At 40.5% G+C, this 12,467-nt stretch overlaps 1 protein-coding gene across 1 annotated transcript in view; it reads left to right on the top strand.

Moving 5' to 3' along the window:
• Positions 1–12,467, top strand: part of DENND2C (DENN domain containing 2C) — a 66,241-nt gene that overhangs the window by 42,323 nt on the left and 11,451 nt on the right. Inside the window, exons 6-11 of the mRNA XM_063297388.1 lie at positions 2,434–2,530; positions 3,137–3,181; positions 6,025–6,212; positions 9,101–9,210; positions 10,334–10,403; positions 11,204–11,281. Coding sequence (XP_063153458.1) covers positions 2,434–2,530; positions 3,137–3,181; positions 6,025–6,212; positions 9,101–9,210; positions 10,334–10,403; positions 11,204–11,281 — 588 coding nt within the window. The remainder of the gene's footprint in view (positions 1–2,433; positions 2,531–3,136; positions 3,182–6,024; positions 6,213–9,100; positions 9,211–10,333; positions 10,404–11,203; positions 11,282–12,467) is intronic.

Genomic DNA, 12,467 nt, shown 5'->3' on the forward strand with positions numbered 1-12,467 from the left:
GGCAAGAGAGAACTTGGCCTGCATGCCATTGTCTAAAATAGCAAGTAGTTGAGCAGGAGCTGAGATTGTCAGCAAGTTTTGACTAGACATGCTGTGGCAGAGTTTTCTGTCTTCTGCCTATGGCTTGAGATACTTGACAACTCATATGATGTTTGATGGGTTGGGCAGCTACCGCCACTCCTGTTGAGCGTGTGGCTGTTTCTCTGGAAATGGTAGAAACCAGCCATCCAAGGGAAAGTATACTTAAGCAAAGAATAATACAATTATGTTCTAATAGTTTGTTCTTTACTTTTTATCTGGGCAAATGGCAGCATTTACCTGACTTTTCCAGACCACAGAAGCTAAGCAGGATTGGCCTGGTTGGTAAATGGGGGAAAGCCTGGGAGTTCTAGGCTGTTTTCTAGACAAGGAAGTTAAAAAAAAAATCCTGGAAAACCACTAGTGGCAAATCACTTCCATAATGCTTGCAGGAAACTGTGTGGATGCAGACACAAGTTCAAGCTGAGCTGAAGGGCATCTTTACCTTAAGGTAAGACTGCACAGACACAAAAAAAGCCATAATGCATGGAAGAAGTGCATTCTCTGCATAGCAACAGTGAACCTATTTGCATAAATGTTTTGTTCAGTTTAGCTTTCATCATGGATTACAATATTTTTGATATCCAGAGTAAAGATAGTGACCAAAAAAGGATAGGCAGATGATGAGAAAGCATAGGTCTGCAGCATGGTGGTCCATTGGATGGACCACCATGGCATTCCCCCATTATGTAAGTGATTTGTCACTAGCTTTTTTCCAGGATTTTTTTAACTTCCTAGTCTAGAAAAGAGCCTAGAATTCCCAGGTGTCCCCCCCATTTGCCAACCAGGACCAATCCTGCCTAGCTTCTGTGATCAGCCAAGGTCAGCTAAATGCTGCTCTTTGCCCAGATAAAAAGTTCATTCTACATCTAGAGTTGCTTCAAGTGAGATGGGAGGTGATGAAATTTGAAATAAATAAATAAATAAATAAATAACTATGCAGATGAGGGTAGTCTTTTCTTCTTGAGGCTGATGCAAAATGTAACTGATGTTTTCATCAGTTTTTCTATTATAGCTCTGAATAATACTTGTTGTTTATTCGTTTAGTCGCTTCCGACTCTTCGTGACTTCATGGACCAGCCCATGCCAGAGCTTCCTGTCGGTCGTCAACACCCCCAGCTCCCCCAGGGACAAGTCCGTCACCTCTAGAATATCATCCATCCACCTTGCCCTTGGTCGGCCCCTCTTCCTTTTGCCTTCCACTCTCCCTAGCATCAACATCTTCTCCAGGTGTCCTGTCTTCTCATTATGTGGCCAAAGTATTTCAGTTTTGCCTTTAATATCATTCCCTCAAGTGATCAGTCTGGCTTTATTTCCTGGAGGATGGACTGGTTTGATCTTCTTGCAGTCCAAGGCACTCTCAGAATTTTCCTCCAACACCACAGTTCAAAAGCATCTATCTTCCTTCTCTCAGCCTTCCTTATGGTCCAGCTCTCGCAGCCATATGTTACTACGGGGAACACCATTGCTTTAACTATGCGGGCCTTTGTTGTCAGTGTGATGTCTCTGCTCTTAACTATTTTATCGAGATTGGTCATTGCTCTTCTCCCAAGGATTAAGCGTCTTCTGATTTCCTGACTGCAGTCAGCATCTGCAGTAATCTTTGCACCTAGGAATACAAAGTCTTTCACTGCTTCTACATTTTCTCCCTCTATTTGCCAGTTATCAATCAAGCTGGTTGCCATAATCTTGGTTTTTTTGAGGTTTAGCTGCAAGCCAGCTTTTGCACTTTCTTCTTTCACCTTCATCATAAGGCTCCTCAGTTCCTCTTCACTTTCAGCCATCAAAGTGGTATCATCTGCATATCTGAGATTGTTAATGTTTCTTCCAGTGATTTTAACTCCAGCCTTGGATTCCTCAAGCCCAGCATGTCACATGATGTGTTCTGCATACAAGTTGAATAGGTAGGGTGAGAGGATACAGCCCTGCCGTACTCCTTTTCCAATCTTAAACCAGTCCGTTGTTCCCTGGTCTGTTCTTACGGTTGCTACTTGGTGGTTATACAGATTCTTCAGGAGGCAGAGAAGATGACTTGGTATCCCCATACCACTAAGAACGTGCCACAATTTGTTATGGTCCACACAGTCAAAGGCTTTAGAATAGTCAGTAAAACAGAAATAGATGTTTTTCTGAAACTCCCTGGCTTTTTCCATTATCCAGCAGATATTGGCAATTTGGTCTCTAGTTCCTCTGCCTTTTCTAAACCCAGCTTGTACATCTGGCAATTCTCGCTCCATGAACTGCTGAATAATACTAGCCTGTGTATAAATGTGATCTGCAGACTTTTAGTTTGGTGCCTGAGTGCTTGTGAAACATATAATCCCTCCTGATGATTGCTTTGTTACTGGGTTTCAGCTTGTATTGAAGATACAAGAGATCTTTGATTCCAGACGAGGAAAGAAACGTGTGAAGTTGGTGGTGCAGACTGGAAAAGAACTTTCTCCAGCCAGAGGTATAAATGCTGGGCTGAATGCAGTTCTTCCGGTTAATTCATTAATAGTGTTAATTTTGAGAATTCCCATGAGAAATACTATGGATCTGTGATTTACTCCTTTTTTATCCTGCTGCCCCTTTAGGACAGTATAGAATTTTTGTTGCTAAAGTGAGAAGAGCAAGATTCCTTGCAGTATTTCATGTCTGTGTTTATATACCTTACCAATAGTACTTCCTGTTCTATATGAGTTTCCTCTTCCACATGTGCTGAAATACCAAGCTACAGCCAAGTGCTCTTTATGTAATTTACATTTTGCAAATCAGTGATGCCAACTTGCCTAGTAATGTTAAACAATTGATGGTGATGTATGCTCCCTCAGTCCTCTGCATTACATAATGGAGAAGGTGCCTCCCCAGAATTGTATAATGAGCTTGACTTGCTTTATTTAACACCTGACACGTATGTGTATATGCTTTCTAATTGATGCTTTGACTGGTTGGTGCAACTGTGCCCAACTTTCAGAGCCATGAGAACATAATGGATCATTGCCCTGTCAGATTGCTTCCAACATTTCCAGTTTCCACCCAGCTGACAAATTCTGAAGGAAACTTTTTGTCATTTCAGGTGAAACCAGTGGATATGACAGTGAACCAGAGAATCTGCCAAAAAGTGAGTGAGTGAGTCACTGCACCTAAGACAGCTCAAGTGGCATAATTATACCTGCCAGATAATTGCTGAGAGTGCCTAAGCTCTGCACAGATTCTGCCTAGTCAATGTTGCACTTTGGGACTGAGATCCATTTGAATAATTGGCATGCTCACTACTTGCTGGACAAAATGGATGCATTATGAACATTTAAAGGCTTGTAAGATTTAAAATGTATTTCTCAGCACATGGAATAGTTTACAGGTTTGGCAACTATTTGGGATCAGAACTTTGGTGTGAGGACTCCATTCCAGAAATCCACTAAGAACTGGGATGATTGAGAGGAAGAACAGCTGGATTTAGAACTCAGGATAGTCACTTTTAAGCTGTGTTATCCTGGGGTTCCTCAAGAGTTTAATGGCAGTTGCTTGAGAAGAAAAACAGTCATGGGGAAAGGCTTTCTTGAAAACTGTTTGACATTCTTAATTTTTAGTTGCAATGTGTAACAGCAGATTATTGTTATGTATGTCAGTAGTGAAGGATGATAGTTGCTTTGCATATATCTAGTAGCAGTTGTAGCAGTACTACTTTGTTTAGAACATGTTTGAACCCCTAAAAAGCTTATGTAGTATAGCAGCGAAGGTGTTGGACTGGGAGTGGGGCGACCTGGTTCTAGTTTACCTTCAGCCACAAACTCACTGGAAGGCCCTGAGCCAGTCACTCTCTCTCAGCCCAACCTACCCCATGGAGTTCTTGTTGTGGGGAAAAATAGGAGGAAGGAACATTATGTATGCTGCCTTGAACTTCTGTACAACAAAGGCAGAGTATAAATCTAATAAATAACTAAATGGTACTAAAGAAACAATAAAGTGCCAAGAGGCCTTCTATGATGGGAAGCTTTTCAAAGCTATTCTTCAATTCCCTAAGAAAAGGGACACATGGTTATCTCTTTTCAGAAGTCTGAAAGGTGGTGTTCAAAAAAGGAGACCATGTTGTGGTGCCTATCTGCTTCTGCCAAGAAGCGGATAAGTACGAATAGTAAGTTTTATTTGTGTAGAGTGTTTTTTGTGACACTGTACCAAGGCCTGCTGTAGCAACCCAAAATATAACATCACTTTGTTCAGACTACTGTGATCCTTGGTGCTGGCACATGTAATGGTATGTGGGAATGACCCTGAGAGACAGGAGGGAGAGCTGCAGACATAGACAACCGTCATGCAAAAGGTATCTCAGTCCACAGAAACAGGGGGGGCATGGGAAGCATTTCAGAAGGGACCCTCCCTAGTTTTCTGGAGAGTAAAAGGAAAGGAGGGAAGGAATGCTTTCAGTCTTGCAAGATTCTGGTAATGTAACCTTAGAAATAAAGATATAGTTAGTACTCCTAGTTGTGCTTCTCGTCTGGACTACCTCGAAGGGCTAACAGCATAGCACAACAGTGCCTGCTGCTTTTCAACTAGGTTCCCCACTCCTCCTCTTAAGTGTTTCAGACTACTGCAACTTGCAACCGCATGAGACCCCCATCTCTCATGGGCCATAGCTTGGCAGCGGTGGCTGGTTTCTGCAAAGAGCAAGAGAACAGGCAACCGGGTTGCCAAAATGCTGAAGGAAAGTTAATTGGGGCTGATTTTCAGGTGCATATCTGGGCCTAACGTGTGAAGGAGAAAGCATGTAAGAGTGGATAGGCAACAAGTTGCTCAGGGTAGTTGTGTCTTTTGTCAAGCTGAAGGGAAAACAGTCTGCCCAGGAAGGAAAGGATTACCTTGCAAGAACCTTGCTGTTTCATTGGGGTGTAATTAGAGGTCCTTGCCAGTTTATAATTGCATAAACGTATTAATGAGGAGTCGAAAATGACTTGATGGCACATAATCTTCTTCTGCTTCCGGGTCAGATGTTCCCCCCTTCTGACCATTTCCAGTGCTGCCTCTTGAGAACTTTTTTCTTTCTTTCACTGAAGCTAAAGAAGCCGAGTCATGTCTGTCTCTGTCTCTTGCAACATTGTGAAACGCCCTTTGCTGGGAAAAAGAAGTAACTGGAGTGAAATTATACATAATGCTCGGCCCTTGCATGTAAACACTGGAGGAAGAACAACTAGAGCAGCAGGCTCCAAACTGGCTCTGCATCGTGACTCATCTGTCCTAATTGGCACCAATAGCCCTGGACACACCAGCATTTCCTGTTCACCATGCCTGGAAATTGTCAGAATTAAGCTTTGCATATAGCCTAACACAGCAATTCCTTGGTAATAATAAAGGCACAGCGCCAAGCAAGCATGATTATTTTCCTCACTTCCTTCCTTCAGACAGTTTTGTGAAGGTGGTCAGATCAGGATTTTCTCTAGAGAGCGGGAGACACTTGCTTATCATACACGGTAGCTATTTATTTGGTGTCCATGTAGTCTGCGCCACTGCAATTTTCATAACTTTCACACTGCTGCTTTAAAGCGTTGTGTGCATTTAGAATGAGAGGCTTTATGTTAGCTCACCATGATGGAGGTAAAGAGGCCCATTCAGTTTGGATGTTAGGCTTTGCAAGTTGTATATTTGGTATGAGTTATTTGTATGCTGTTTGATTGGACAGTTGGGGTATTATTGCTGCCCACATTTTCTCTTTGTGGGCAGCAATAATACCCTAACTGTCCAATCAAACAGCATACAAATATTTTATCTTGTTTATGGGAATACTGTTATTCCAGCAACACAGCTATTACTTTTAGGCCTGCTGGACACAGCTCTAAAAACTGACCTGCTGTTTAGCCTGGGGAAACACTTACCATTTCTGCAGTCTCCCTACCTGATGAATGGAAGCCATGCCATCTCCCCATCCAAGATGCAAGATCTGGCAATTGAAGAACTGCTTCTCTTCTGTAGGTCGCCATAAGCGCCTTCTGCAGGTCCAGGCTCAGTCCAAACGGAACCCACACTACCAGACATTGGAGCGCGACCTCATTGAGTTCCAGGAGCAGCAGCTCTTTGAGCTGTTTGTGGTAGTATCTCTGCAGAAGAAGCCGTCCGAGGCAACATACACCCCACAGGTTATACAACAGTTTCCATGTAAGGTTGGTGCCTGTTTACTTCTATCCATGCTCCACAAAATTAAATTAAGGTGCTTTTGGTTGGCCAGGAGGAAGGTACCTTTACTCCTGTTAAAGTGGACCTAAGAACTGGCAGCGCAAAGACAAGACGAGCACTCTGCCTTTGCTGAGCTGGGCTTCTGCTGATCCAGAGTCTGTTTTTGGATGCTCGAAGTGCCACATTGCAGGGGAATTTTTTCTGGATTTAGCTGTTACTGGACTCCCAAAGAGAAATCCCTCAGTCTTTTTGGGCTCAGACTCTAATAAATGAGCAAGTTAGCACTTTATCTGCCTTGACTGTGGCTAAGTATAGATCAGTGTTTCCCAACCTGGCCAACTTGCAGATGTGTAGATTTCAACTCCCATGTGAAGTCTGGGAAGTGAAACCCACAGGTCTGGAATTTGGGAAACACTGGTTTAAGTGATGTAGAATGTTTATACAGTAGTTGTGTTCTTGTCCGCAGCCATATTATTTATGCTATGATAAACAGAAAAACATACTATCTTTTATATGAGTATTAACCATATTTCTTTGCATTTTTCACTGTCTGCTCTGTATGGTCTCAGCATCATGCAAAAGAGTATGATTTCAAAGAATAGTTTTCCAAGGCTTACTGTGTATTGCAGAGGTACACAACTTTTTCTGGGCCTAAGTGGTGAATTTGTCCTTTGAATGGGATACTAGTAGCTAGATTCCAGAAAGTAGTGGTTGGGCTTGAAAAAACTCAAATTTGATTTTATTTACATTTAAAATTTTCTGTATTCATATAGAGTTAGTTTGATAATTCTCTGGGGATATAAGTAATTACTTCTGCATTCAGAATTGCATTCAGAATTACAATTTGGTAACAATTTCTGGAGGCATCATTCCAAAATTTGATAACATTCATAGATTTTGGACAGATTTAAACCTTCTAAATGCACATTTGCATCCTCAGATATGTATTTGGAATCCAGTGAATTGCGGGAAGAAGTTTGAGGGAGGAATTATTTGGAAAAAAGAAATAACAGGTCGAGGACAGAAAAGATTTTCCTATATTTGTTTCCTCTCCTCCAAACCACCATTTCTTTTGGTTTTATTGTAAACCACCCAGAGCCCCTCCTTGGGAGGGAGATGGGTGGTGATAAAATTTGATAAATAAATAAATTAAATAAATAAATAAATAAAGAAGCAGCCATCAAGTATACATGTTACACTGATATAATTGGTGGTGCTCATTCTCCTCTGCAGATGCTGGTAGACTGCAAAGTGGTTTACAAGAAGAGCTAGAAAAGAACCTTGGTTTCTTTGGGGAAAACATACACTAGCTTCTTTTGCTGCATGGCTAGGAGTAGACTCAAATGAGGAATGAAATATAGCTGAACAACAGTAATCCCAAAGCTGTGCTGATTTAATCCAAGCTGCTGTTGGTCACCAAAACAGTGCTGGCCTACATTGCTCAGAAATGTAGTGAGTAATGATCCACAGGTCACATGGTTGTTGCACTCTTTATGTCCCTGCTGACAAAATGGATGATGGCATTTTGCCAGCCCATTTGTCTTCTTCTGCCGAGGAGGTGTTTTGTTTTGTAGTTTAACAAGATTTGCACAGAAGGGTCTTTCAGTCGGATTTAACAAGAAAGTTTACTCTAGTAATTATGGGGTAGTGATTATATAACATGAGCACCATTATTACAGACTTTCACCAGCTCCCAAAATAGTTCTGTTTCCAATCAGTCTGCCAGTCACTTGCTTGAATAGGCCATGTAGTGAAGGAAAACTTCACTACATGAAGTTTTCATCCCCATTACATCAACCCATCCCACCCGATCGTGCAGAGAGGGCATGTTACGGACCCCGTCCATAAGAGAATTCCATCTGGCAGGGTCCAGAAAGCGGGCCTTCTCTGCAGTGGCTCCCGCCCTCTGGAACATCTTTCCCCCAGAGATAAGACAGACTCCATCCCTTGTGGCCTTCTGAAAACAACTAAAAACCTGGTTCTGAAACCTTGCTTGGGGCGGAAGGGGGAGTAATTACCTCTGGAGACAGTTAGCACCCTAAAATGGCCCCTTCAGATACACGTGAGTGATATTCCAAGTAGTATCGTCATCTGGATTTTATACTATATTTAACTTCAATATTATATTTATATTTATTTATGGTATTTTAATGTTTTTATTTCTGTTGTAAACCACCCAGAGTCCCCTCTTTGGTGGGAGATGGGTGGTAGCAAAATAAAATAAAATAAAATAAAATCAATAAAACTTCAAAAGGAATAATGCTGTGAAACTGGTGAAACTATCTGAAACTTGTTAGCCTTTTAAAAGTTCAGTCTTTCAAAAAATATGCTGTGAAAAGTAGCTCATTAAGAACCTAGAATGAATAGTGAGAAGACAAAAAGTTGGGATTTGATATTGCTCAAGAATCAGAATGCATTGATGGATGTATTTGGAATTTTGACAATAAGTTGTGGACACTTTCACAAAATGGCTGCCTCAGTTGCCCATTCATAAAATGGTTGTCTTAATAGATCTGGCAAGTCACAAAACATTTTCAAACTGAATTGCAACAGCTGCCATTTTTATTTGCTATGAATGCATATAGGGCCCATGTGATGCTCAGAAACCTTTTTCAAAATGAATTCTAGAGGCAAATAGCTTGCCTTGCAGAAGACAGCATTCCATTTATATTATTTAAATCATCCATTTAATTTTAAAAGCTTGGTGGGTGTCTTGAAAGATTCTTTGGATAAATTGGTGCCCACAGGCACCAATTCCAGATACTGTTGGAACATAGTCGGTGTCTCTGTATCTAATTTAGGTAAATCTGCACAGTGGAAAATATTAGCCTGCTTTTATTTGTTTGCTGGCCTGATAATTTTTTTCCATTTGTAGCCTGATCATCCTTTTCGTCAGTCTAAGGACACTGAAGACAGACTGAAAGTCATCCCCAAATTCTGTTTCCCTGATCCCAAAGACTGGTGTCCAACATCAGAGACAAAGAGGTGAGTGGTAATGCCCAATGACTTACTCATTTTGATCAAAGAATTTTGAGACATACTGGAGAATCACTCAGCATTCTTTAGTGATTAATCCTATTGTTGGTTTAGTGACCACATTTTACAAGACTTAAAACTGGTGCAGGATTAAGCACAATTTAATTCAAATCTGGTCTCCATTACTTAGCTACATTGACAAAACTTTTCCTGATGTCTTCAGCAAAATAAATGTCTTAAACATCAGCCTTAAATATGAATTTCCAAAATGTCTGTGTTTCTTCATAAAATTGTACTAGTGTATATACAGTATGCCCCCAAGTGGGGTGGTTGTTCTGTTTTGTGTTTTTTTGCTTTTCCTTTTTGCTTTTCTTACTGTTTTTCTTTGCTTCCTTTATCCTTGATACTGTGATTGTTCTGTTTTTCCCTCTGTGGATCAATTTGCTTTATTTTGTTTTGTTTGAATTGTAATTGTAACCGCCCAGAGTCACTCTTTGAGTGAGATGGGCAGTGGCTAAATTTGAAATATAAATAAATAAAAATAAAATAATTGTTTTATTGAAACATATTTATTGTTTCAATAAAAAGCAAAGTCAAGAACAGGATGCATGGGAGATAGTAGAAGAGATTGGCACTGGAACTGTCCCACTCTCTTGATAGAGAGGTGGGTTTACCTGCTTTCAGTAAGGAACATTACCTCTCTCTCTTATTCTCTTCTATGGCAGGAGAATGACATAAGATACCGTGCCATATTGGCAAATGAGATCAGTGTTTTAAAAAATTCTTTCAATGGCATTTTTTTTTAAATAAAAAAAACACCTTGTTGTGGGTTTATTACTTTCAGCCCTCTAATCCAGTGCCACAGTGGCCTAGATGTTGCTGGCCCTAGCATTCTCCATCTTACTTACCATTGTGGTGAAGTGGTCATTTCTAAGCTGCCAATTATGCTTATTTGTGGTAGGGTGGAGATCGTGGAAGGCAACATACTGATGAAATACCTTCTCTAAGCCTTCTGAAGCCTCTGAACGGGAAATTGATTGGAGAAGTACATTTTATGTCCAGTTGTGATGTAAGAGCTCCCTACAGCTTTGCTTCCTTCATCAAACTAACAATTTTTATTTGTGTTGTCCAGTGAAACTTTTTCCTTTGTGCTAACTGGTGAGGATGGCAGCCGCTGGTTTGGGTATTGCAAAAGGCTCTTGGTAAGTAGTCCCCTGTATTATTATTATTATTATTATTATTATTATTATTATTATTATTAATCCATCTGACTCCCAGCAACTCTTTAGTGTAGAAAATATGAAAGAATTTGTCAAGTGTTCCATTGGGAGCAAATGTAGGTATCCTGCTGTCCTGGAATTTTGCAGTGGAACATCATCAAAATCCACTACTATGCATCTTTCCCTAAATCAAAAATTTCTAAAAGTTATCAGAAGAAAAAGCACTCTAATGGAAGTTAAATACAACCAGTGGTAGTTATGATTTGAAGAAGAGCTTATGTTGAGGGAAATTGCATTTTAAAAACTTGGATCACAGAAACTTACACTTCAAAGTAAGTCAAGCACCTATGGAAGGTGCTAGTCCAGGGAATTAGGCTTAGTGGGATTAGTGGGACACACATATAAAGCCTCCATATGCTTCTCTGATGTTGTGAATTTTGTATGATTTTTTTAAAATAAACCCCTAAGAAAAGAAGCTGGGTCCAAATACTGCCTTGCTAAGGCTGACAATAAAGCAGATAGAACTGTTTAGCAATTTGTATTATCTCCATTGTGCAGGAGCTGGTAAACAGCAATTACTTGTTAGCAATCTTATTAATAGACAGTTTTCAATGTGCTCCAGTGCTTTGTACCTTAGATAAATGAGCCAAATGTCGATAAAAAGAGATAAAGAGCTCAAACAGGTAGTGAGAATGGCATGTCAAATAGGAAAAAGAAGGGAGGGTAAGCCATTGTTAGATACTGGGATGCCTGAGTAACTCTTTCTTTCTATCGCATTTTAGCCAGAAGGGAAAGGAAAGCGGCTACCTGAGGTCTACTGCATGGTTAGCCGCCTAGGCTGCTTCAACCTTTTCTCTAAGGTGAGGAAACTGCCTTTGAGTTCATAGCAAGTATTGCTGCTTACCTTGGAAAATGCCTGCATAGGTGGCTGTTGACTGTGGGAGTTAGTCAACTGCTTTTTTTACAGTCACCTCTTTTTAGTGCAAAACAGATTGCTTAGAACAGGCATGGCTACCATTTCTCTGCAGAGGACTCAATGTGCTTGGGAGTAATCTGACTTGGGGGCAGGATGTGAAGTTGGACAGAGCCCAAGCCCAGAAGTGGTATAGCTACCCATTCAGTTTTGTTCTGATGTGTCTGTTTTCTATTTCCAGCTACTGAAGCTACTGAGAGGAAGGACAGCTCTGTAGCTTGTTTTTGCCAGATCCCTGAACTGATTATTTGCAGAAGATGGAAACACATTGGCCACTTCAGGGCTTGTTCTAGAGCTAGGCAACCTAGGCAGTTGCCTAGGGTGCCAAATTTTAGGGGGCACCAAAATCGAAAAGACTCCCAAAATACACAATATGAGTATATAAAATCTGATAATCTTTCCTTGTTGCTTTAGAACTTTTTCTTTCTATACTTTTCAAAAACACTTACAAAGTCAGAGTGGTAGTGAACTGCACACTAACCAGATGTTGCAAGTCACCAAAAAGAAATTATTATTATAGCTATGGACCTTGGGAAGCTGATATATTACTGAAGCAAGACACAGGCCTGATAGGAAGGTACTGAGCAAGCGAGTCACGTGACTATCAGCTTATCAGAGTTATACCCGGAAAAGTGGAAATAGCACACTCAGTGTGCCAGTGTGCCTGCTCAAAGGTTAAATATAATTTCACTGAATTGTTGCCATATGACAACAATTGGTGATGATGTAATTAAAATACTGTGATCCACAATAAATAGGGTGAAAATGTCCAAGAAAAGAAAAAAATAGGCTGAAAATCATAAGCGTAAAGCTCAAAACCTTGGAGAAAAAAAGAAACAAGAGGTCACTTTTCTGAATTTCCTAATAAAATCGGAAGATGAGCCGAACCGTAGGGGTGCCAGAATATGACTTTGCCTAGGGTGCCAAAATTTCTAGAGCCTGCCCTGGCCATTTTAATCTCTGGATCATGGGGAGGAAGAGAACTAGTATTAATATTTATGCATCAGTAAAGGTTGATTTCACTATCTTCAGAGTTCTCTAAATTGTTTCTTGATTTAAATAGACTTTTTAAA

The sequence above is a fragment of the Candoia aspera genome, chromosome 3 (assembly GCF_035149785.1).
Source record: "Candoia aspera isolate rCanAsp1 chromosome 3, rCanAsp1.hap2, whole genome shotgun sequence".
NCBI classification, from domain to species: Eukaryota; Metazoa; Chordata; class Lepidosauria; order Squamata; family Boidae; genus Candoia; species Candoia aspera.